Source organism: Ascoidea rubescens (assembly GCF_001661345.1).
Source record: "Ascoidea rubescens DSM 1968 unplaced genomic scaffold ASCRUscaffold_13, whole genome shotgun sequence".
In the NCBI taxonomy this organism is placed as follows: Eukaryota; Fungi; Ascomycota; class Saccharomycetes; order Ascoideales; family Ascoideaceae; genus Ascoidea; species Ascoidea rubescens.
The window spans coordinates 121,042-146,983 of NW_017962925.1; the positions used below are offsets into that span (position 1 = coordinate 121,042).

Genomic DNA, 25,942 nt, shown 5'->3' on the forward strand with positions numbered 1-25,942 from the left:
ATTCCAATTCCAATTCCAATTCCAATTCCAATCCTAACTCTATCTCCAATCCCAACCCCAATCCTAACCCCAACACATCCTACTTTAATACTTTGGAAATTTTTATCGATAGCAACTCTTCCAAAAAAAACTTGAAAAAAAACTTCATCTCTTTCAAATGGTACAAAGATGGTCTTCTATTCACTGACCATGATTTTGACCAATTTTTCAAATCTCTATACTCTTACGATAATGACAATAATAAAACAATCAAATCAATCAACAATAACGATAATAACGATACTAAAAATATCAACATTAACCTCAATATTCCTTCTAATCAAAATATAACCTCTAATAACACCACTCATGATCCTACTGCTAACAATACAGATAGTATCGACAATACCAATAATAACCTCAACAACAAACCTAACAATCTTAACAATCTTCAGAAAAACAACTTGAACTTTAATATATCCACCCTCTTAACCTTCGTACTCGATAAACACGCTCAATTACTCCTCCACGATGTTTATAAAATCTTGGACTCAAAACTTGAATCCTTTCTATCCTTTTTCAATTCAACCTTCTCTTCTGATACAAAAAATATAATCCCATTTAGAAATAAAAAAAATTTCAACTCAAACCTAAACCTAATCAAAAAAAAAAAAATCTTAGATTACTTGCCTGAAAATAATCAACTAATCTTCCATCTAAATGACCAAAAATCTTTAATCTTATCAATCGACTATTTAACCGGCAAACTATTCTTCATTAACCCCTCTCCTTTGATAATCTATATCTGCTCTCAATTCAAATTCGATAACTTTATTCTTGGAAACACTGACTTTTCAAATAATAAATTTTCAAATACCCATTCTTTTAAAAACTTATTCTCAAGTATTAACAATAATGATTTTACCAATTTCAATTATAAAATCCTATCCTATTATGGTGAAAGCACCATGATTGCTGCTCAACTATTAGCTCTAAGACTAGAATTATTAAAAGCTGAAACTTTTAAAATTTTTAATTTAACAAATTGGCTAAACTCCTCTCTCATAAACTTGAATATAAATGAATTGTCAAAATTAAATTTATTTTCAAATGAAATTAAAAAAATAAACACAAATAATTCCTTATTTCATTTACAGTTTTTCAGATTAAACCACTGGCCACAAAATTGGATTTTAACTGTTGCAGTATTTAATATTGACACTATACACACAAACAATAAAGTATTCTGGATCTCAAATATTAAATCAATTGGCAAAATATGGCATTTAAATTATTTCGATAAAATTAATATAAACAACTTTTCAAATTTTTTAAATGTTTCAAATCCCTCTAATTTTTCTAATATGGAATTTGATAGAGGGATTAAATTGGACTATAATATAAGCTTAAAACTAATAAAAGAATCAACAACTAAAATAATTAATTATATGGTCATTCAAGAACTTAATAATAAAAACATTGGCTGGAAAGAAGCCGCAGGAAAATCACTAAATCGAATTAAACAGTGCTGGGATTTATTCAATCATAATAATCAAAATAATCATAATAATCAAAATCTTGATACTTTTAACAATATTCATGACCAGTATTTTCTTTTCATTAAAACTGATTCTTTAATTTTAACTAATAATTCTGCTCCAATTTTAATCTTTAGTATTCAATTTTTTAATAAAAGTCTAATCGTTAGATTATTTGGTCAACTAAAATTTCAATTAAAGGGTTTTAAAAAAGAAATCATAAAAAATAACTGTAAAATATCATTTGATGAAAAAGGAAGAATTTATAAAGCAGAATCTATTATTGATTTTAATACAAATGATCCGGATAATTTTAAAGAAAAAAATAAAAATGATTTCTACTTTTTGAAAAATATAATAATTACATTAAAATCTTTATCAAGAATAATATCCTTAGCAAACATTTTTCAAAATTTATCAATTGAAATTGATTCAATTGATCTAGATAAAATTGTTATAAAATACTCAAAACATTTTAAAGCAATATTTAAAATTTGTAAAATCAATTCCAATTCATCAAATATCAAACCTTTAAGTAAAGTTACTAAAAAAAACCTCGGTGCTATTAATGTCAAAAGCAACATTAAAATTGAAAACTCTCAAAAAATTAATAATGAAACCGAATTAAATAAACTGAATGAACATGATGAACTAAATAAATTCAATAAAACAAATAACAATTACTTTATTAAAGTTGAATTATCAGAAGATAACCCTCATATTTTAGCACTGGCTGCATTAAATAATGTTTTAAATGAATCAATTAATTATAGGGCTGGTAGTAAAGATTTGGGCGAAAAATATAAGATAAGTGTACCATATTTTTTAAAAGCATTAAAAAAAAGTTCAGTATTGGTTACATCGTTATTTTTTATCAGAAAAAAATATAACTTACTTTTCAAAGAACAGAAAGAAATTAACATCAATGATAGTTTTTTAAATTATCCAGTTAGATTTACAATTATGTGCCATGATCTTTTAGAGTATGCTATCTTATATGATATCTATAAAGACACTAATAATTTGGGGTCAACAACTAATTTAAAGACATTTGCCGGTAGTAAATCATATTTTACTTTTAGAATTCTTATTAATGCTGAATCCAACGGATTTTATTCTATTAAGAATGATCCCAAATTAATATTAGAGTCAAGTGATTTTTGTGGTAATAAAAATCCAACCAAAAAACAAATAGAGTTAAAGGAAAAAATTAAAAAACATAATGAAAATTTTACTAGCCTAATTACTTCCGAAATTAAAAGTAAAGCATTGGGGTATAAAACGTATTGTTACGGTATTCAGGATCCAATTGAAAAGTGTAGTATAATAATTTGTGGTGAGAGAATTTTAGGTGATATTCTTGAAGCAGTTCATAAAGAAATCATCACTAATTTTGAAAAATAAAAATAATCTAAACAAAAAAAACAAAATTAAGTTATCTGCCTTTCTTCTAGCATTATTTTGTTTATTGCGCTTGATTAATTTTTCAATTTTACATTTGATTTTAATTTTTTATAGTTTTTTTATTTTGTTTCAATATTTTTGGTTTTCTTTTAAAATGTTTCTCTTATTTTTTTTCATTAGTTTAGTTGTTTTTTTTATATTTATTTTTTTAATTATCATCTTGATAATAATTTGTATATTTAGGATATAGTATAATTGCATATTTAATAATCACCATATTTTTAGTTATATAAATAAAAACAATCATAATTTGGCAAGTTTATCAAGATCATCATATTCGGCAACACATTCTAATTCAACTAAAATTTGATTATTTGGAAAGCCAACCACAACACAACTTCTTGCTGGTTGAGTAGTAAAATATTGAGCATAAACTTTGTTAACAGCAGCAGCACCTTTAGGATTTGCAACAAATAATAAAACCTTTAAAACCTTTGATAAATTAGAACCGGCTGCAATAAGAGTTTTTTCTAAGCTTTTAATAGCCAAATGCTAAAAAACACAAATTAAAATAATTAGTAAGTATGGTCTTCCACTTTTGTCTTATAATGATATTAAAAATCTAGATATTTTCATACAGTTTGCTCTGTAACATCAGGTGGAAATTCATTATTGTCGTCAGCACCAACATGACCAGAGGCAAAAACATGGCCATTGGATTTGTAAGCTGGAGATAACAAAGCATTGGATGATGTAGCACCAACTTCTTCCCAAGTGATTTTTTGAACAGCCATTTCTAATCACAGTATTATTAATATGGTTTTATTCTAGCTGTGAGAAAAAGTGGAGGAAGGTTTCAAGGTATTTATATCGATAGATTCGAATATGTCGACGGGTGAAAATGGCCGAGAGAGCGAAAACGACGCCCAATTGGCTGATGGGGGCATTCTAAGAGCCATTCCAGCAAATAAAACTAATCTGCTTCGAGTTGTTTGAAACTGATTTTTCTCTTTTCTAATACATTTTGTGATACAACGAGAGATACACTAAAATAGACAAAAATAGACAAAGAGAAAGATGAGAAGGAAAAGGCGATGAGCTCCATTTGAAAACCAGAGATGTGTGATTATGCAACTACACGCTTTATTAGCTAAACAGAGTGAGATTAGCTAATTTATTGATAATCAGCATCACTAAGGTAAGCACGCGAGTGTTTAGCTAACAAAATTGGCTTAAATAATATTCTTTTATCAAGGATGGAATTTTATTGAAATTTTGTTGGAACTTTCGCGAGATTTTAGTAAAATTTTAGTGAAATTCTGGTGAAAATTCTGTTAAAATGTGAGTCACAGCAGAAAAAAAATTTTATTGATTTGATAGTTGAGTAATTGAATACCCACCAAGCCCGATTCTAGCGATTATGGGCACTTTTGGCAGCTGTTCGTGTTTTGCCCATGGGAAGGACTTAGAGTGATTCAAAAATTTTACACAAAATAATGCCAACTTAATTGTATAAAGATCAAGAAATTTATCCCACTATCTCTTTTTTTTTATTCTCCATTCTTTACGATTTTTACATATTGTTCTTTTCTATATTGAAGTCTTTATCCTCTGGCTTTTTCGTATCTAAGCTTTTAAATTACAAACACACAAATGTCTCAACGAATAATCTTACATTTGAGAGCAGAAACCAAACCATTGGAAGCTCGAGCTGCTTTAACTCCTTCCACTGTTGAGAAGTTGCTTCAAGCAGGCTTCAAAATATACGTGGAAAAATCATCTCAATCTACCTTTGACATCAAAGAATACGAAAAAGCAGGTGCAATCATAGTTCCAGAAGGTTCGTGGAAAAATGCACCAAGAGAAAGAATTATAATCGGATTGAAAGAACTTCCTGAACAAACATTCCCCTTGATCCACACCCACATCCAGTTTGCTCATTGTTATAAAAATCAAGCAGGCTGGCAAGATGTGCTTCAAAGATTTCCTGATGGCCATGGTTTGCTATATGATTTGGAATTTTTGGAAAACGATCAAGGAAGAAGAGTAGCAGCTTTTGGCTTCTACGCAGGTGTTGCAGGTGCTGCTTTAGGTGTCAAAGACTGGGCTTTCAAACAAACACACTCTGATTCTGAAGATTTGCCTGGTGTCACTCCTTATCCTAATGAAACCGAGTTAATCAATGACGTTAAAGAAGACTTGAGAAAAATAGCAAATAACAATAAACCAACTGTTTTGATAATTGGTGCCCTAGGCCGATGTGGTTCGGGTGCAATTAAATTTTTACAAGACGTTGGAATTCCAGATGAAAATATTAAAAGATGGGATTTAGAAGAGACTAAACCAGGTGGTCCATTTAAAGAAATTGCAGATTCTGACATTTTTATTAATTGTATTTATTTGTCACAGCCAATTCCACCATTCATCAATTACGATTTGCTAAACTCTGAAACAAGAAAATTAAGAACAATTGTTGATGTATCTGCCGACACTACAAACCCACACAATCCAATTCCTGTTTATACAGTTGCAACTGTTTTCAATAAGCCAACTGTTGTTGTTGAGACCAACAAAGGACCAAAAGTATCTGTGATTTCAATTGACCATTTGCCTAGTTTGTTACCAAGAGAAGCAAGTGAATTTTTTGCTCATGATTTATTACCAAGTTTACTAGAATTGCCCAGCAGAAAGAGTTCAAATGTTTGGACAAAAGCTGAAAAATTGTTCAACTCCAAAGTAGCTGAATTACGTAGACAACATAAATTATGATTTATCATGGTAACATACACAACAGCAATTACAAAGAAAAATAAAAATGAAATAAAAATAAAAATAAAAGGGAAAATTGTATTATATTTTTTTTAAATAACCAAGTTTTATTATTTTTATTTTTTTTTGTTTTTTTTTTGTTTTTTTGTTTTTTTTAGGATTGTTTATCTAAATTTGTATTAAATATAATAAAAGATGTCTGTATTGTATTATTAGCATGATTAACTTTCTCAACGCAAAATCGTAAAACAACACTTCAAGTTCGTAATTTCAAATTTCAGGTTGGAAATACAATATCTTGTTAGGGTGGTTAGGTTTATTATAAGCAAACCCAAAAGGTGAAGTGAAGCAAAAAAAAATAAAAAAGGTCTAAACAACTTCATTTAGTATATACTTGACTCTTGTGTATTATTAAAAATAGTGTTACTAATTCCCGTTTTTTATTTCTTTTAAAAAGTCGATCTTAAAATTGAATGTAAGAAAAATGTATAATTTTCGATTTTGATTTCCAAAAGGAATTGTATTTCTATTTGAATTGTAATAATTGTAATTTTAAGATATTCTAAGATATCCTAAAATGCAACAATATTAGAATTGTTTGTGACAAAGATTTTGAATTATAATTATGAAAAGTTTATAATTGAAATCTACCAAATAAAACGATTAAAACTCGACCAACTGTCGCAAGCTGCTTGTTGAATGAATAAAACGTTTTTTGTGCTGCTTTTTTAGGAATTTAGATAGAAAGAAGCAGTTGGTGGCTAAATATGTGTATGTTGTTGTGCTATTTGCAGATTTAGCTTGTGCTGGTGGTAGTGATTAGCTTTTAGAAAAGAGATTGTGCAGATAGAGAAACAAATTTAAAGGGCATAGAAGAAGGTGACTGTTTCTTTTTAAGGACATACAATTGTAAACAGTTCTACGAAGAAGATTTGTATTTAAGCTACGAAGGGGATTTGCTTTGTGTTTAAGCTTTTGTGTAGAAAGAGGAGCTGATATTTAATAAAGGTGTTACGAATCTTGCAATTGTTTGGGGTGTTATTGCAGACAGATAAAAATAGTGTAGATGTGGATTATCCTTAGGAAATGGAGATAATGTGGTTATCTTTGAAAATAAGGGATTCAAATAGTTAGACATTTTGATCGTTATTCAAGCCCAAGGTATTGAGAAATTAATAACCTCATTTTAGATTTTGAAAGTATCATGATTTTACATCCATCTAAATGGTTATTAGTGGTTATATAGTGGATTTGAATTAATAAACAGTTATCGTGTTGCATAGTGGTTTCTTTCGTGAAAAGAAGAGTTTGTCTGTATTTCATTGTATTTCATTGTATTTCGTTGTGTTTTGTTGTGTTTTGTTGTTTCCACATTCGCGTTAACATTTGTTTCTAGAATCAAAGAAAGCAGAAAGTGGATGAGTTTCAACGGTTGGCATCTTTTTCAGATAAACTCTCACCACCTTTTGCATGAATTGAAGCAACTGTTTTCTTCTGAAAACGAATTATAATTCTACTTTGGGTCTTTTGGCCATTTTTATCTTTATTGGTTTTGGTAAAGGTTTGCAAATTTTGTATTCTTTTCACAATATTTTGCCCAAAAATGATGACATAATAAAAGTAAATAATTTTTATTTTAAATTTCCAAATATCTTAAAAAAAACCAAACTCTATACAGACTGTGAATTCGTTTATATTCGACCAACCTAAATTAGCTGAATCTAATCTGATTAACTGTTCTCAGGCAGAAAATACTCTTCAAACATTGGCCAGGGTGGATTAGAACTCAAAAGTCTCGCTGCTAGAAATCTTACTTTCTGGCAGATAGTTTAGTTTGTTTCTATTAATTGTCATCATCAATCCACGAAAAAAGGGATAGCTTTGTGAGGTCTTTATAAACTAATTCAATATGCATATATGCTAACACAGCGAAAGCAGATAATTTATTTTCTGATTCTGGTTCCTTATAACATATATATATATCCCATTCTCTTTACAATGCAGCGCTACCATCGAGTTATCACATATACCCAACCTGCAATTGATTTCTTGAAGAACCAAGTCCACACACCCACTTGGTACAATGTCACATTTAACTGTTGAAGGTGAGAGATCATATCACAGAACGTTGATCCAGGACGCTTTATACCAGTACAGAAACGACGTGATCCAGTATAGGTCCTTTGAGGACATTGCAATTGAGTTGGAAGAGTTGGTGTTTGTGCACGAGCAGAAAAGAATCACAGACTTCTATTTATTAAAATGCCACGAGATTGTTTTCTTCGTTGAGAATTACATCTCAACGCTCCTCCCCAACTTGTTAAAGCGAGTGATGAAAGATGAGTTCCAGTTGGCAGACTTGGTCAACAAAAGCAAAGAGATAGTGCTCTTTGAGGAGTTGAAGAGAGACCGGACCATGAGCTTCCAGAAAAACAGCAAAAGCAACAAAAACAGCAAAAACAGCAACCAGCGCCAATATGGCTTCAGAACCTACAACAACGACTACGTCGACAACCCCCAGGCCAACATCGACTTCGGCTCGCACTTTCTCAACACCAACAAGCTCTCGTCAGCGCTTCTTTCCAACTGCTCCCAGAGACTCTTGAGCTGCAGTTACTTGAACGCCACCCAGCAGCTCATCATCAACACCAACTATCTCGCCTCGATGGTCCTCAAGCCCGGCACGCGCCTCGACTGCCTCTTCTGCTGTGGCAAAAAATGCTGCTCCAACTATTGCACTCGCCCCAATCGTCGCTCCCGCACCGCCTCCACCAGCCCCAGCGTCGACCTCTGGTGCTCGTGCCTGAAGTGTGGCGAGACCTGGACCGCGAGGTACGCGAGGGACGAGGCCTGTTTCTCGCTCTGATTGGCTCCTGTCCTGTGCTTACATATACTATACTTTCCCCATTATAATATACAATCTTCTACTTTTGCTACGCATCAAAGACGATGGAGACACAATGTACATTAATGACGATATGAGTGATGATAGTTCAGACAAAAAACAGTAGATACTAAAACAATAAAGTTTGGTGAGAATAAAAGATGCAAAACGAAAGTAAAAAAATTCTGAAAAAAAATGAGATGAGAAAAAGTAAAATAAAATAAAGTAAAATAAAATAAAAATAAAATAAAAATAAAATAAACAAATAAACAAATAAACTCCATAAAACAGATTAAGAAAGATGAAATGCAATAAAAATTATTCATAACTTTAAACGGTGGATTTTCCTCAAGTGTGCTTTCAAATTATCGTTTCTATTGAATCTTTTATTACACCCAGGCTGATCACAGTGAAATGGCTTTTCTGAAGAGTGGGAACGTAAATGTCTCTTGACATGTTCTGGTCGATGGAATCTGGCTTTGCATAAAGGACATTCATGATTTTTTTTATTTTTGTCTGCTGGATTTTTGGCTTTCCGGCCTCGTTTCGATTTGGGCGGTTGTGAAGAATCGCTACTGGGAGCAGCAGCAGCAGTTCTAATATCTGATGGTTTTAAAATTGGAACTTTGAATTCTCCATCATTTTCATTATTGGGAAGACTTTGAGATCTCGTGTCTGAATTGTTTGCCGTTCCCGAATCTTCAGCGTTCACACAATTGTTGCTATCACTGTTGGAATTGGTTATTGATGATATACCTATCAAGCTCTGAGATCTTGTTAATGAATGGGTGTTATCATTTCTAGAAACATTTTGATTCACCTGGTTATTCACTTGGTTATTCATTTGATTCCGGGCTTGAACCTGGCTTTGGCTTTGCTGTATAAGATTGATATCACCAAAATATAATGGATCAATTGGTTGGAAGTCCATAAAATTTGCATTCATCGGATGTAATAACTGCTGATTGATAACATTACCCTCAGAATTCATATTTCGAAAATTTTTATTATCAATATCAGTAGCATCTAAATGAAAATTATTAGGGTTATGATACATAGACATTATTGAAGAATTATTTGGAAGCAACAAATCACTGTTTGACGGATCGCATAATAGAGGAATCTCATGGATTAAGTTTCCATTGGAGTCATTTGCTTTGGAGAAGCCTGGATTTGAAATGACTTTTGAAGCCATTTTGAAAGTTAAATCCGCAGCATCTAAAAAAGCTTGGGAATTGTCTTGTTTTCTTGGATCATTGAACAGGTTATTAATAATGATATTATTAACAAAGGGACTATTATGCGGAATCAAATTAATGTTGTTTTGAATATTATTAAGTTCAATAGAGGTGCCATTAAAATCAGAACTAATTTTTTCTGCAATTGAGGAAGAATAAACCTCAGTTGAATTTGAATTTTGAGATATAATCTCAGTTATTGTATCATTACTATTATTTTTATTGATTAAAAGGTTATTATTATTATTATTATTATTATTATTATTATTATTATTATTATTATTATTATTATTATTATTATTATTATTATTATTGTTGTTGTTGTTGTTGTTGTTGTTGTTGTTGTTGTTATTATTATTATTATTATTATTATTATTATTACTATTGTTATTGTTGGAGTGAAGATTATTGATATCAGAGAATTTTGTAATATTCTTGTTAGTATTTTTATTAGTTAAAAAAGATGCAAGTGATAAATCTGAATCCAATTCCGACCTTAAAGGTGTAGTTAATGGAGTTAAATTTGGAGATGTCGATTTGATCGGGGATAAAAAAGAAGGTGTATAAAAGGGATTTATTCCCTGAGTTGGAGATTTATAAATAGAAGTTGGAGTTAAGGTGTTGATGTCAATGTTCCTAATTTTATTACTGATGATGTTATTGGCGTTGATCAAATTATTATCTATTGAAGCAGTTGCCGATAAAATGGCTTGGTTGCCGTTTAAATCCAATGATAATTTTGATCTTTGTCTTGTTGTGTTACTTCTTGGTCTACTTAGAGGTCTGAAAATTTTTGAAGGAGAAGTTGAATTTAAAGACAAAGGAGTAGAAAGAGGAGTATAGTTATGGTGACTGATTGAGGATCTCCTATTGATTGATTTTAAAGGAGTCACTTGGTAGTAGTTTGTGGAAGGGGATACAGAGATATTACTTAAGGAATTATTTGAGATTGAGGCCGATAAAGTTGGCATTGAATCCAAAGAAGATATTGAGTTTGAAGAGAAGGAGGATATTTTTTGAACTTTATTTGGTTGATAGTTACTTTCAAAGTGATTTTCATAAGCGTTTTCGTTTATTTCCATTGGAGGAAAAAGCTGGTTTATGTTGTTGATGTTGTTTATATTTATATTTGAAGAGGGTCTCTTTGAGGTTAGTATTGAGTTTACGTTGTTGTTTGAAAAAGAGTGGGGGATTAGTTGAGGGATCATTTGGTAGTGGTTGTTGTTGCTGTTGTTGTTGTTGTTGTTTAGAATATTGTTATGAAAGTTGTTTGAGTAGATTGGTAAAATATCGGATCGTATTATGTTTGAAGATTTTTGATCGATAGGATCGTTTTGGGTTATATTTTTGTTATCATTGTTATTTTTATCTTTATTGTTATTATTACTGTTATTATTATTGTTATTATTGTTATTATTGTTATTATTGTTATTATTGTTATTATTGTTATTATTGTTATTATTATCATTATTATCATTGTTATTATTAATGTTATTATTAATGTTATTATTAACGTTATTATTATTTTTATTGATATTATTATTTGTAAATAAGTTTTGTGGTTTTACATTTTTTTGTAGAGATAGGTTTGATATATTATTGTTGATAGTATTTATATTTATATTTATATTTTCTTTATTTGAGGAAGAAGATATTTTTGATTCGAAATTGGACAAAGTTATGGGAGAGCTCATGATGAGGTGGATATAGAAATGATGGGTGAATATTTAAGTGAATAAGTGAGTAAGTGAGTAGATTAGGAGAAGAAATAGAGAGAGAAACTATGCCACATTTAATAAAAAAAGAAGAGTTGAATATGATATAATGAAGGGATTTTAATTATGGAATAACAGAAGATGAGATTAAATTAAAGTATAAATTTTGATAAATTTTGATGATTTGGTTTGATTTCGATTAATTTGATTTGATGAGATAATGATTTGAGACAATAGGAAAGAAATAAAAAGAATATGAGGATGATCTGATGATGATGGATGATTGGGATATATAAATAAATGGAAAAACAAAAAAAAATAAAGAGATATAAAAATAGGAAGATATGGATTAAATATTATTAAATATGAGATCGATTGAAGAATTAGAGTAATAATAAAAAAGTGGAAAAAACAAGAGAAAAACAAGAAAAAAACACACACAATAGATTGAAATAGATTGATAAATTTAACTAAAAAATTTCTTATTTCCTTATTTGAGAAAGTGGAAATTGAGATCAGATGTTTAAAAAAGAGAGAGTGAAATAGAAGGTGAAATAGAAAGTTAACTTTTTTTTTGTTTTTTACTTTCAAGTTATTGAGCAGATTTGGAGAGTAGTAAACTGGGATATACTTTAATAGGATAATAGGATAGTGGGATAGTAGGATAATAGGTTGATAGGTTAATGAATTACTAGATTAATAGGTTAATAGGTTGGGAGATTAATAGAGGAATAAAATAAATCTTTCAAAATGAAACCGTTAGACGCGGATTGAGAAATAACCAAATAAAGCAGCAAGAAAAAACAACAGAGCTGGATTGAAGAGGAAAAGGATGGAAAAAGTAGCAAAGAGGAAATAATGAGTTGATTGATCGAAGGAACAGGGAAGCAAGGAATTGAACAGGCCAATTGGCGATAGATGAAGAAAGCCAGTGAGCTAATAAGGGAAAATTGGGAGATTTATATAAGATATTGTGGTAGCAATGTGGGAGTGATGGCAGCGGCAGAGGAATTGATGGTTTTCTGATGGTTTTCCAGATGGGAAGGGAGTTGAATTGGAGATGAATAAGAGAGGAAGCGAGATAAAAGCAATGATTGCAAGAGATGGTTAGTTTAGTGATCCAGTGTAGTATAATATGATTAATAACTGGTGCTAGTGGTAAAAATAAAGTAAAATATATTGAAATGAAACAAAAGCAGAAAAAATAAAATAAAATAAAATAAAATAAAATAAAATAAAATAAAATAAAGTAAAATAAAGTAAAATAAAAATAAAATAAGTAAATAAATAAGAAAATAAAATAAATAAATGAGATAAAATGCTAGGAACTGGAAATAGGAAGATTATATGATTATATAGAAACTGGCTCAGCGCTTAACAAACCCAGATTTGCACTGTTTTTCGCAGCTTTCCTCTTCCTCTTCCTTCTCCAGACCCAAACAGATTCTGGGCCTTGAAACGCTCACGCCGGCTTCAACCACAAGAGACGGAGTTGCGCGTCTCTTGTCCATCCCCTCCACGCTAATGGTTCTGGTGGTGCTGCTGCTGTTGGGGCCAGTGCTGTGGAAAGGAGCTGGTGCTTTTGTATCCTGTGCTCCTGTGGGCCTCCTGGCGAAGGGGTCTTTCTTTGCTGGACCTGACTCTGGCGGCGGTTGCAAGTTGCTAGTCCATGGCATTTGGCTGGTGGCAACAGCTGCACCGTAGGTTACTGGTGCTAACTTCTGGTTCCAGGTCGAGGTGTGTTGGAATATGAGCTGTGTTTTTGTTCAGCTACCTCCATCCAACACTATCCAACACTATCCACAGACATCCACAGACATCCAAAGATGTCCAAACATATCCAACAATCTTCAACAATTGATCGTCTGATTCATCCAACAGCAAATATCTGGATCAATTCACTCAACAGAAAAATGCAAATCAACCCATTATTCTCAAACTGATTGGGCAAATGCTTCTCGATTATGTTTTGGCTTCACATCATTTCATATTAATGCTGTTAGTGTCCATTTATCTCACGTAAAATACCACTAATCATTTCATGTTATTATATTTATTTATATCTCATTATATTCTAAGGTAGATATTGTATAGAATTAATAACATCTTAATAATACATTATTATTTGGTTCTTTTCTTATTTGATTCTTTCATTATTTTATTTATTTTTTATTTATTATAATGATTTTTCATTCCATTAAAGTTTTGAAAATCGAACATCCAAGCCCATCCTGCAATTACTTAATAAATAAATGATCACTGATTACCACTAATTACTGGAAATTGGTAGTGATGGTTCTAATGAATTGAGTAATTTATTTTATTATTTAATCTTATATTAAATTTTACAAGGATTCGATTCGGTATATATACCACTAGATATTATTAGGAATAGCCCTGATGGCATTTATGCTGAGAAAATAAGATTTGCTTAACAACAAATCAAAAATCTTATTCCAGTTTAATTCTATTAATCAATCTTATCATCGGTTATTTTAATCCATTTATTTATTAATCTAATTAATTTCGAACCATGTCATGGTTTATTTTTTCATCTGATTGGATTACTTAATTAATTGGGTTATTATTATTTTATTATTATTTTATAATTATTTCATTTTATTATTATTATTTCGTTCTAGATATAATAATAATTTCACTAATTTCACTACTTGAAATTTAAAAATAGATATAAATAATAATAATAATAATAATATTATTATTATTATTATTATTATTATTATTTCTACTACTACTATAATTCAATCATGATATAAACAAATGACAAATTAAAGAAGTGACGAAATTAAAACATCAGTATATTACTTACTAGTCAATGACAAATGTAAACAGGGAATAAAAAGAATAAAAATAAAAGAATAAAAGGAATAAAGGGATTAAAAAGAACAAATAAAATACAACCTTCTATCAACTCTTCAGCGCCCAAAGTACTTTATCTCAAAGGGTCGAATTGCATTGAATCCCACAAAGGCAAAGCTGGCTCCCAACTCAAACCCAATGTCTCCTCCATAATCCCCAATCTGCTGCGCAATCTTCCCCATATACCACGTCTGGTTCATTCCCAACACCACCCCGGCGATTCCACAGCAGAATCCAAAGGCTCCTGCAATTCCAACAGGCGTCTTTTCCTTATCCAAGTAGTCGTCGGCATTATACCCTTTGAACCCTCTTCGGTAGATAAAGTGCTCAGACAACCCCATGCTGATATAAATAGCCAAATAGTACCCAATAATATTCATGAAATTCTCCATCACATCTTCAAACTCATAGTATGCAGGAATACAAATCGCCAATGTAACAAAATTGCCAAACAACGACCAAACAATTCTAGGAACTCTCTGAAACTTTGAGTAAAGAGCCTGGGCACACATTGCAATCGAATACATGTTGGGAATATTGTTCGAAATCGTTGATAACGCCAACATCACACAGCAAAATTGCCCAAATCCATGGAGCGAATCTTCAACCAAAATACCATACACTAATCCTCCAACAGAATACTCATTGTACAACTCGCTCCATCTTTCACTGGTAAATGTCCCAGTACCACAAGCTGCTCCCAATATCAACGTGAAAATCAATGGCATGCTCAATCCACAAAGAACCCCAAAGAAAATCCTGTAGGGATTGGTCTTTGGTGACATATACGTTGTATAATCTGCTGCATATGTCGTCCATCCAGCTGCAAATCCAAAAACTGTACCACCAAATGAAAGCACATTGCCTGCCCCTGTTCTACCTGTTGAATACTCCCCAGCATCAAAGTTCCCCGAAATTTTCATTCTTGCAATTATAATCAAAAAAATAATCGCATTGGGGATCCATGCAAACATCTCATAGTAATGCACAACATTATACCCGAAAAATGTCACGATAATCGTGCAAATCACCAAAATCAAACACCCAGCCCATGGTGGTAAGGCTTTATCATTAACTATATGCAACAACTGTGCTGATGCCATTATATTAACTGCTCCCCATCCAACACAAGCAACGCAATTGATAAGTGCAAAAATTCTCATTCCAGCATCTCCAACCAAAAACCTTGACAAAATTATCTGTCTCAATCCAAATTTAGACCCAAACACCGAAAAGAACGCCACTGGAGTGGCCCCAATCAACGTGAAAAAGATAATAACCAACACACACTGGTAAAATCCCAATCCAAACACTGTTATTCCCAACGCTCCTAGCGAAAAGGTGGCGATAACCAAATTGGCGGCCAACCACATCGATGCTGCATTCCAAATCGATGTTTGTGTTCGTTCTTCTTCTTTCACTCTTTCAATGCCTCGGATTTCAATCTTTAATGTCTTGGCTATTTTATCAAAATAACTCAATTCTTTATTCTCAATCCCTTGTTCCATTCCTTGTTCATTTCCATTTTCCAACATATCGTCAAGGGACTTTTCTGATGTGAATTTTTCCTTTCCCATTTTTAATCAAAAACCCAAAAAATTTATCAACTTTTATTTAAATTATTCAAATTATTCAAATTATTCAAATAATGATTCGAATAATGATTCAAATAATGATTGAGATAATAATTAAAATAATCAAAATTTTCTTATTCCCTCTCTCTAAATACGAACGCTGAAAAAGAAATTAAAAAAATTAAAAAAATGGGAATAAAACAATTTTATATTGTTTTATTACCAATACCTCACAAACTTAATATCAGTCCAATAAAACTTAATACCAACTTATCAATCCATTTTCATCCTTGGTATTCTCAATAGTTATGTATACAAAAATTCACCTGAAGAAACATTCTTGGTTGTCTTAGCTCTCCCAACTATTTTTGGCTTATTTGATTTAAATAATCCTCTGAAAAGCAAATTTATTGACAATATTAAAGACAAAAATTGCATGTTAAAGTGTAAACGTGAAACAAAGCACTTACGGTTTAATCAAAACCAAAATCAAAACCAAAATCAAAACCAAAATCAAAATCGAAAACCTGATTCTCTTTTTTAAAATCTTCCACTTCTTTAAACCTTACTCGTCCCTCTTCATTACAATCTCTCCAATGTTTGCATTCACCTCTGTCCCAAAACACCCATCACTTTGCTTGTAACGCCACACTCCTTTTTAAGCCCTTTCCTACTATCTCGTTTTCCCAAAACTATTATATTCCAACCCAGCCCTTTCCAACCGCCAAAACCTTCGGCTCACATGCACTGCTTGACTGAAAACGGCCGTTTTTTTTCTGCCCTCGTAATTCAGATCGCACAAACCACATAACACATCCTATACAAACATTCACTTTCACCTGTGATACCAGGATCCTGTTTACAGAGAAATTCAATATTCGAGGGCAGTTTGCCCTCGACTTTCGGATAAATAGACTTTAAGGTGTTAAACAAATTCTTGAAAAGGCTTCATTTGTTTTAAGTTTGCTCTAATTTCCACTAATTTTCCAATAAAAAGCTGCTCAATAAATCATTTTATTCACTTTGGGGTCTCTTCAATCATCTCACGTTCATATAACCGGCTTTCATTCGCCAGCTCTGAAAATGGCCCAAATTGCTCACTGACAGCAGTTCTCACATCGCATATTGCTTATCCTCCAATGGCAACATTAGTACCATTCGAATATAATGCCATCTGAATATCCACTTCGAACAGGAATTTGTCTATCTTTAAATATCATCGGTTTGATTATCAGTTATCATCCAGTACTTATTATTCAGACTGCCTCTATTGTTTATAACCACTTGATACACTTGATAAACTTGATATTCAACTCACAAAGACTTTCCAAATGCTCCAATTTATCAAAATCAAACATTCACCTAACCTGCTTCTTTAAACTCTGGCTTTAATTGTGTTGTGTCCTTTATTCACAATTTATCCTAAACTTACTTTTATTCCACAACTGCCATAGATAGATAGCTAAACTTGAAATTTATAACAAAAAATAAAAAATAAGCTCCCTAGGCCCTAGGCCCTAGCCTTGTGCTATCTAATTAAAAGAGATAACAAAAAATTATTTTTATTATTCATTTTGTGATAATCTGATAAAAAAATAATGCAATCAAGTGTCTAGTATAATAAAAATTAAAACAAAATAAAGTGACATAAAATAAAATAAACCAGATATAATTAGAACTATTAGAAAAAAGTTAATTTAATCTCAATTAAATCTTGTAAACAACATACAATAAAAATGAACAAAATTGAACAAAATTGAACAAAACTGATAAACGAATTTTAAATATTATTCATAAAGTTCTTTCTCAATTCAATTCGCTCATGTCCATGTTTTTTCAATAATCTATCCATATCTATACAATTTATTGTGTTATCATTCCCATTATTAATAGTATTATTAATAGTATTAATAGAGTTATTTATTTCATATTCTTCAACCCTTCGAAGCCTTTCATCATCTTCTCTTGTCCAAATTCCAGAAACATTTTCTGGTGGATTAATTCCTGTAACTAAAACATATTTGATATATTTAGGGATTAAACTCAAATCACCACAACAGTTTGTTAGGATTTCTGTACCAAATTCTCTTTCAACTCCTAATTCATTATACAATGCTTCCAACAATTCATCTGCTCCTTGCGTCGTGTAATCTCTTGAAACAATTTCATTAACTTTATTCAATACCTTTGAAAATGGCATGTCAAAAAATGATGCTAAAAAGAATTTACCTAATGATGACAAATTTACTGAATTTGCTGTATCATCAATTGCGGTATTAATAAGAGCGATTTGAGATGAAATTTTATGATTATTATGATTATTATCCTTATTATGATTATTATCCTTATTTTCACTATTTTCATTACTACTATGCTTATTACCATTCTCTTTACCATTCTCTTTAATGATAATCTTATTAATCATCACATTATTAGGTTTTTCGTAATTACTCAAAATAGTCAAGGCAGTTTTTCGAAAATTTTCATTTGCATACTGATTTTTATTATTACTAGTATTATTATTATTATTATTATTATTATTATTATTATTATTATTATTATTATTATTATTATTATTATTATTATCAAAACTGAAAAGAGAATCAATTTGTAAATTTAATTCAACACCATCAAATTTTTTGGTTTTTAATTTCAACAGGTTATTTTTCAATTGATTATTATTATCATTATTATCATTATTATCAATTTTTTCATTTTCTTTTGGAACATTTTTTTTTTGTTTTTTATTTGGTTTAAAATCATTCATATCTTTTAATAATAATTGAGTATCAATTACAGTATTTTGGTAATTATTTCCATAAAGTAATAGATTAACAGAATTATTCGATTTTTCGATTGGTGATTTTTGATTTTGATTTTGATTTTGATTTTGATTATTATTATTATTATTATTATTATTATTATTATTATTATTATTATCTTTAATGGCATTTTTATTTTTTCGATTTTTTTTAATGCTTCGATGAGCCTTACCTGTATAATCCTTCATAGGTTCAGGAACTAATTTGTTTTGAATTTGTTGTTCATAATAATTGATATAATTTTTAATTCCAAATTCCATTGCAAACTTTCTGTATCTATCTCTCCACGCACATTTTGTATGATGAGGATAATCATTTTGTAGTAGTTCAAAGAATTTATTCGGCAAGATAAATTTACAGAAACGAACAGTGGAGTTTTTCAAATCAGTTAAATTTATTGAATGTTCCAACATTTTTTTATAAACTTGTTTACATAAAATATAGTCATCTTCTGCTGTAAATCTTGTTTTCAAAGTTCCGGGCATAATTTTCGTTTTAATTAGTTGATTATTTTCATCAAAATATAAATCGCCATCTTTGTTGGTTTTATAAACATAGTTCAATTTATTTGACAAGCAGCTTCGAAATCTGTATCGCACTGAATTACCAGTATGTCTGCCCAATTTTATCGCAATTTCGTGAAATAGTTTATGAGTAGATCTCTTGTGAGGATTTTTGCGAACTTCTTCGAGTATGAATTCATCTTCTGTTTTCGTGAAACCATTTTTGTTCATTGTAGTGGGTATCGTTGAGACATTGAAGTTATAGTAATCTCTGTCTGAGATTTTCTTTAAGGACTCAAAAGTTGTGACCTTTATGGGATTGTTTTTTTTGGATCGATCAATGGAATCGAAAGCTGGGTTCAAAATGCCCTGGTGATAGCCAGATAAAAAAGACGTTTCATTATTATGATCGCCACCATGGCTGTAATTGTAATTGGAATTGAAAACAGTCTTGCCATCGAGATAATCCACCTGTGTGAAATTCTTATTCTGGTCGATGAACCGAATATTCTGAGACTTGTTCTGAGCTGTATTGGTGGTGGAAGCAGGGTTTTTGTAGGAAAGAATATCCAACAATTTTTTCTGGTTGACAGAATCGTAGACAAAAGAAGGATCATAGGAGTAAGGAATGTTGTAAGCAGAGAGAAATATGGAATTGGAGCCCATAGAAGCTGCCACTTTCCCACCATTGGCTTCAATCAAGTCCACTAAACTGCTTCTGTTGGTGATGCTCTCGCAGAGGTAAAAGGAAATGGACAGGCCACTTCTGGGGTTGGAGAACAAAAGGAGCCTGTTTTCGCAAGCCACTGGCTCCAGAACGACGTCTGCTGCGTTGCTTTTGTTGCTTTTGCTGCTTCTGCTGCTTCTGTTCTCTGTGGTGGAGGGAGGCAGGGCCATAGTGGAGCACTTCTTCATGGTTGGAGAAGAGGTTTGTTCTGCGGCAAAAATGAGCGTTCTTCTCTTCCTCTGCTTCTTCTTCTTCTCTTTCTCCTTCTCCATGTCCTAACAAGAGCATGGCCTCGACATTTCTCCTTCTCAAGAACAAGACTGTCGCCAGGGACAAATACCAGCTGTTGTTCGAGCAGTATTTTTGCCCTCGCAGTGTGGGCTTCTTGCCCTTGATCCAACATGTCTACATTGCCAATGACTGTCTCTGGAGCTATCTCCTCTGCGACGACTTTCTTGCTGGTGCTCTTGCTATTGTGATAACCAGCCAGAGAGCTGTGGAGGCTATCCATGAAGCGATTGCAACTCACTCCTTGTCCTACGACAGCAGGCTAGAGACTGTGTTCAACAAGACAGTCTATGCTGTGGGGCCTGCGACAGCTGAGTTGCTTCATACCTGTGGCTTTAAGAACATTAAAGGAGGATATGATGCTGGAAACAGCGACGTTTTGTCTGACATTGTCATTGATAACGAGTCCCTCAGGAGCGATTACAAAGAGAAGAATGTCGTCTTCTTTACTGGAGAAAAGAGAAAGGATATATTGCCTAAAAAGCTTCGGAAGTTTGGCTTCAATTTGATTGAATATGTCGTTTACAAGACCATACCAATTTCCCCAGAAAACACTTCGAGAGAATTCAACCACTATGTTGATTGCAATATCAACCATTCTCATCCAAACACAGACCATTGGTTCATCTTCTTTTCACCCCAGGGTGTTTCAGAAATATTGGACTACTTGAAAAATAACCAAAATAAAAACTTCAAAATTGCTTCCATTGGCCCAACAACTCAAATGTTTTTACTTCAAAATGGGATACTGCCTCATGTCATTGCTCCAAAACCTGAACCTGTTTCTCTTTGTCAGTCAATACAAGAATACATTCGTAACCAGTGAATCTGTTTTGCAAACTTGAAAATTACATATATTTTTATAGAACACAATAAAAATAAAATCAAAAATCAAAAATCAAAAATCAAAAATCAAAAATCAAGACAAAAAACAAAAAATAATAATCAGCTTGATAAAATAATTCAAAATGCAAATGTAACCCGATCCAAGTCTGGTACAATCAAAAGCGTCTGAGAGCTGTTTTTATAGTCAATTTCCATAGTAAATGAATCATTTAAATGATTATTAATAGCTTTGATTTCAATTTCAGGCAATAACAATTGTCCAATCTTTAATGGAATTAAAACTATATCAACATCCGGGCTTAAAAACTCAATTTGCTCTTTATTCTTCTTATCAATCTCAAACAGAAAACTTCTTTTCCCACTGATTAACCAAGCATCCTGATTTGTTTGAATATCTATTGAAAACTCTTCGATTTTCAGATCCTCATTAGGATCGATAAATAATACTCTTTTCTTATTTTTTTTATTACCTCCTACAACCTCTCCAGCCGGTAAGCTCTTATTTTCATTGAAATCAGTTGTTTCCTCTCCTCTCCAATTTATAAGAGTTTTAATCTTTAATTTTGTACTAATAGCTTGCCCAACTATATATTGCGGGTTTTCCTCGAATTCAAACTCAACAATATGAATCACTTGAATTAATGGAATTGGAACTGCTATATTCAAATTTTTGGAAACACTTAGAAATAATTCATCAAGTTTCTTATTTTTTATTTCAATTTCATCACTTATATTGTTATGATTTGAATTATTCAATGAAAATCCTTTCACTTCCAATTTTAAATAATTTAACGCTTTTCCATTATTGATTTCTTCCAAAAATGAATAAAGACTCTCTTGAATTCTCTTTTGGCATTTATAATCAATATTAATCAAAAATTCATTGACTATTTTATAATTAATCGGCAAAATGTTAATTTCATTCATTAAACCATATCTATTAAAATCAACAAATATGACTCTCCTTAAAAATTTTTTTAAAATTAAAATATGATCAATAAATGATTCTTTAGTCCTGAAATGTATATCTTTTTCTTCTTCAAAACCATTTCTAAATAAATAATAACTTATAAAAATATACCACAAAATTTCAAATGATTCATCGCTAAGTGATCTATATTGAACATTAAGGTTTATAGAATCTTTTTTCTTAACTATATATTTGTCTGATCTTGGCTCAATCTTAAAAAAGTGACAGACTGGCTGGTTTCCAAATGCAATTAATGGTTTGGGTTTTATTGCTGATGAAACTTTATAATTATTATTGGATCTTAATCTCGATCCCATCACTCTGATAGGCACATTAATATCTGATGTGCCAATAGAAAATTTTGAAAACAATTTTGATGATTTAAATGAATCTTGAACAGATACAGAAACGCATAGAGCAGTATTAATATCCTCATAATCAACCAAAGAATATCGAACTTTATTGTCATTTTCTTTAACAAAATACGTTATCTTTGTTTTCAATTTAATCAAATTCTTATTAATTGTTGGAGCCATTAATGGGACTTGTTCATTTAATTTATAAGGTACTATGATTTCAACCGTTGAATTTGGTGATATCTCATTAAATTTAAATTTAGCATTGTTTTCATCTGTATGATCACAAGTAATAGAAAGTTTTGTAGGTTTTTTCTTTTTCAAAAATCTAGATGAATTATAATTCTTATAATATGCTATTTGAGAAGATTCAGATGCTTCTAGTTGCCTAGAATATGTAAAAGCAGATAAATTATCCTCAATTATTTCAAATCCTTCAGTTCCTGACCAAAATTCAAGGTATCCATTGAAAATATCAAAAGACCCATTATTTAATTTTATTGAAATCATTTTCTGAGATAAATTTAAAGACAACGGATTATTTAAATCAAGTGTTAGATTTCTAAAAAATGGATATAATACAAACTGATTTACTTGATAGCTTGATTGATTACTACCATCAATTAAATATTCTCGGTGATCTTCATCAAGAAAATCCTTTGTAAATTTCAATTTTCCCATTTTCAAAACTAAAGAGTTCAAAATAAATTTTCCAGTTATCAAATCTTTACAGCCTAACGTAATAACATTTGTTCCCTTTTTGAAGACTATTGATTCATCTGGAGAACTGGGATTAAAAACAAAAGAAATTACCTCAGAATCATCATCAATACTTTTTAATGTCAACTTAATTTCATCAAACTTGAAGGCTTCTTCCTTTTCATCAAGATGAAGCAATAAATTTTTAAGCAGTAATTCAATATCATAAGTATTCAATTTTTTACTTGAAATAAATTTGGAAATTTTAAACACAAATAGATTACTCAAATCGTATTCAACTGAAATTTTATCCTTTAAATTTAGTATTTTTATTAAAACATCATTGATTTCTTTTGAATTGATCAAAAATTTGTTAATATTTTCAAGATCATTATCAAAAAAATTGGAGCTTTCATTATTCTTTTCAGTTAGATTCTCTTGTTTAAAATCAATATCCTCAAAACTATCAGAGTTTTTTTGTATTTTAAGATCGGACAAAGAAATCGAGTTAAACTTATTTGAAGAACTCAATATAGTTGACAATAAATCTAAATATGAAGTGAGTAAAGTCGTTTTACTTTCTTGAACTGTAATATACAAACTGTTATAATTTCCACTTTCCTTATTTGTTTTAGATAAAGTGATTTCATCCTCTTCAATTGTATTTTCCAAACAACAAATATACACTTTTAATAAATAAAACCCAATATATTTCCAGCCTTGTTCGTTATAAAATGTTGGGCAGTTTTGCAAGACTAACAAAGAATCCCTATAATTTTTGTTTTGAAAATTTATCATTGCTATATCAATAGATAAAATATCCACATTTCTAGGTTTGTCTGCTATATTAAAATGATTAATCGCAGATTCAGTTAGCTCCACAAAGTATTCCTGGAATGTTTTTTGGTTAGTTAGCGCTTTTTTTAAAGGGGAGTAATCAAATTCATAAACTGAATCATTTTCTCCTTTGAATAAATAGTTTACAGTATTGATATGAGTTAATTTATCTGTAAAATAATAATTGAGTTTATAATTATATCTTTTTCCCAAAACTATTAAAAAAAATCTTTTAGTTATGAACAAATTACCTAAAGCATCATTGATTTCCCTGTTTTGCAAAAAGTGGTTAATTGAATTTGGATCAAACATTGTTCTGGTTAATTTACCAGGTGTAAAATAAAACTCTTGAATTAATAACATATAGCTATCCACTATTGAATAAGACCATTCAGCAATTTTGATAATATTTTTTTTTGAAATTTTATTATCAATTAAAGCACCACACATATCAACTATGAAAGTTTCTAGTCTTTTAAGTAATTGATATAAATGAATGGAAATAATGGCAGGAGAATATGCACTTGACTCCAAATAAGACAAAATTAGTGAATTAATTAAAATCGATTGATTCCAAAAAATATAAACTTTCAGTTGAAAATAACTTGATGCATTATCAAGGATACTAAGTCGAATTTTTTTGAATAAATCAAAATAGGTATTTATTTGCAATTTTTTTGATAGAGCATTATTTGAAGGAATGCTTGAAAAGATATCTAAAAAGTTATTAGATAAATCTATTAAAAACTGGTTTTGATCATTTTCAAAAAAATTGAAATAAAAGCAATTTTTTGAAATAGAAATATCATTGAAACCAACTTTTTCAATAAAAGTTGGATTTTTATCTTCATTTGAGTTTAAAAATTTTTCAAAAAAGAATTGAAATATTTTTTCTAGATTATCGTAATAAAGAAGAGAGTCCTCGTAGAATGTCAAATGATTAAATAAAATACCCAAATTTTCATTTAATAATAAATAAAGGCCAATGTTAATATTAGAATGATAGTTTTTGAAAAAAGATTCCACTATGGATGATGGCAGAATTGATGATTCATCGGTATTTGGTTTCTCAGGATAAGTATTTACTAGATCTAAAATAACAGATTTGTAAAAAGAAATTCTGTTATTAAAAGTGTTTAAAATACTATCTTTTATTTTAGTTAGAAAATTATTCCAATTGGAGTCATACTCAATTTTATTACTGTACTCTGCTTTTATTTTCAAAACCCTCACTGATAAATTATGCGCAGAAGTATTAGGACTATTGTAACTGTTAAAATCGAATTTTATCTTATCCAAAAGCGTCGTTTTAAATCTTGCTTCAACATCATCCTTAACACCTTCGGGAATATAATAGACCAATAACCAATCAGTTGGCAACTTTGATGTGTCTATTGACTGTTTGAACCATTCTTTAATAAAAGGTCTAACTTTTGTTCTATATTCATCAATACCATTAGCACACTGAAAAAACATGATTTTTAGGTAGGGGTCATTAACAGCATTGATCAAATCATTAAATAGTATAGATTGGGAATGACTGGAATTTAAATCAAAGGAATCTGAAGGAGGATTGATTTGATTGTTTACATTTAAGGCTGCTGATATTGAATTCGGAATTTCCTCAATTATATTAATTGGCAATATAGGAATTGATTTTAAGGGGGCATTTTCTAGTTTTAAATGAAGATTTGTCAAAGGCAATTTTGATTCAAGATCTTCTTTTAGCTTTGCATATAGATCAAATGGATCATAGTAAGCAACATTTACCAATGCTTTTCCTTTTGTTGGAGCTGAGTTATTGAAATTCATCTGATAGAATACAAAAGCTCTCGACGGCAAAAAAAGATGTTTGATCCTATTACGGGTTCTTTTTATATCAAGCTTTTTCTTTATAGCTATTTATGCTGCCA

General features: G+C 30.6%; 11 protein-coding genes across 11 annotated transcripts; 4 read left to right on the forward strand and 7 right to left on the reverse strand.

Moving 5' to 3' along the window:
• Nucleotides 1-947: 947 nt before the first annotated feature.
• Nucleotides 948-2,921, forward strand: ASCRUDRAFT_71902 (uncharacterized protein; the record flags this gene model as incomplete). Its single annotated transcript, XM_020192006.1, has 1 exon — nucleotides 948-2,921. The coding sequence occupies one exon, from the start codon at nucleotides 948-950 to the stop codon at nucleotides 2,919-2,921; it is 1,974 nt and encodes a 657-aa protein (XP_020045484.1).
• A 150-nt stretch (nucleotides 2,922-3,071) lies between these two features.
• Nucleotides 3,072-3,725, reverse strand: ASCRUDRAFT_77265 (RidA family protein). The gene is made up of 2 exons (XM_020193793.1): nucleotides 3,560-3,725; nucleotides 3,072-3,473 (listed from the first exon to the last, which is right to left on the reverse strand). The coding sequence occupies exons 1-2, from the start codon at nucleotides 3,713-3,715 to the stop codon at nucleotides 3,225-3,227; spliced, it is 405 nt and encodes a 134-aa protein (XP_020045485.1). The 5' UTR covers nucleotides 3,716-3,725; the 3' UTR covers nucleotides 3,072-3,224.
• An 849-nt stretch (nucleotides 3,726-4,574) lies between these two features.
• Nucleotides 4,575-5,690, forward strand: ASCRUDRAFT_82191 (saccharopine dehydrogenase; the record flags this gene model as incomplete). The annotated part of the gene is made up of 1 exon (XM_020194695.1): nucleotides 4,575-5,690. The coding sequence occupies one exon, from the start codon at nucleotides 4,575-4,577 to the stop codon at nucleotides 5,688-5,690; it is 1,116 nt and encodes a 371-aa protein (XP_020045486.1).
• Nucleotides 5,691-7,300: 1,610 nt separating this feature from the next.
• ASCRUDRAFT_113448 (uncharacterized protein) lies at nucleotides 7,301-8,726 on the forward strand. Its single transcript, XM_020188792.1, has one exon. It carries the CDS (start codon nucleotides 7,774-7,776, stop codon nucleotides 8,554-8,556), a length of 783 nt encoding a protein of 260 aa, XP_020045487.1. The 5' UTR covers nucleotides 7,301-7,773; the 3' UTR covers nucleotides 8,557-8,726.
• Nucleotides 8,727-8,911: 185 nt separating this feature from the next.
• On the reverse strand, nucleotides 8,912-9,067 carry ASCRUDRAFT_16582 (C2H2-type zinc finger protein; the record flags this gene model as incomplete). Its single annotated transcript, XM_020189434.1, has 1 exon — nucleotides 8,912-9,067. A coding segment is annotated over one exon (156 nt), but the record flags the coding sequence as incomplete, so codon positions are not given.
• Nucleotides 9,068-12,894: 3,827 nt separating this feature from the next.
• Nucleotides 12,895-13,203, reverse strand: ASCRUDRAFT_82192 (uncharacterized protein; the record flags this gene model as incomplete). The annotated part of the gene is made up of 1 exon (XM_020194696.1): nucleotides 12,895-13,203. One exon carries the CDS (start codon nucleotides 13,201-13,203, stop codon nucleotides 12,895-12,897), a length of 309 nt encoding a protein of 102 aa, XP_020045489.1.
• Nucleotides 13,204-14,463: 1,260 nt separating this feature from the next.
• On the reverse strand, nucleotides 14,464-15,984 carry ASCRUDRAFT_9587 (cytosine permease; the record flags this gene model as incomplete). The annotated part of the gene is made up of 1 exon (XM_020195191.1): nucleotides 14,464-15,984. The coding sequence occupies one exon, from the start codon at nucleotides 15,982-15,984 to the stop codon at nucleotides 14,464-14,466; it is 1,521 nt and encodes a 506-aa protein (XP_020045490.1).
• Nucleotides 15,985-17,761: 1,777 nt separating this feature from the next.
• On the reverse strand, nucleotides 17,762-18,406 carry ASCRUDRAFT_37830 (uncharacterized protein; the record flags this gene model as incomplete). The annotated part of the gene is made up of 1 exon (XM_020190802.1): nucleotides 17,762-18,406. One exon carries the CDS (start codon nucleotides 18,404-18,406, stop codon nucleotides 17,762-17,764), a length of 645 nt encoding a protein of 214 aa, XP_020045491.1.
• A 555-nt stretch (nucleotides 18,407-18,961) lies between these two features.
• Nucleotides 18,962-19,537, reverse strand: ASCRUDRAFT_38079 (Homeodomain-like protein; the record flags this gene model as incomplete). Its single annotated transcript, XM_020190823.1, has 1 exon — nucleotides 18,962-19,537. A coding segment is annotated over one exon (576 nt), but the record flags the coding sequence as incomplete, so codon positions are not given.
• Nucleotides 19,538-20,319: 782 nt separating this feature from the next.
• HEM4 (uroporphyrinogen-III synthase HEM4) lies at nucleotides 20,320-21,147 on the forward strand (the record flags this gene model as incomplete). Its single annotated transcript, XM_020190798.1, has 1 exon — nucleotides 20,320-21,147. The coding sequence occupies one exon, from the start codon at nucleotides 20,320-20,322 to the stop codon at nucleotides 21,145-21,147; it is 828 nt and encodes a 275-aa protein (XP_020045493.1).
• Nucleotides 21,148-21,284: 137 nt separating this feature from the next.
• Nucleotides 21,285-25,915, reverse strand: TRS130 (transport protein particle complex II subunit TRS130; the record flags this gene model as incomplete). The annotated part of the gene is made up of 1 exon (XM_020189273.1): nucleotides 21,285-25,915. Exon 1 carries the CDS (start codon nucleotides 25,839-25,841, stop codon nucleotides 21,285-21,287), a length of 4,557 nt encoding a protein of 1,518 aa, XP_020045494.1. The 5' UTR covers nucleotides 25,842-25,915.
• Nucleotides 25,916-25,942: the final 27 nt, after the last annotated feature.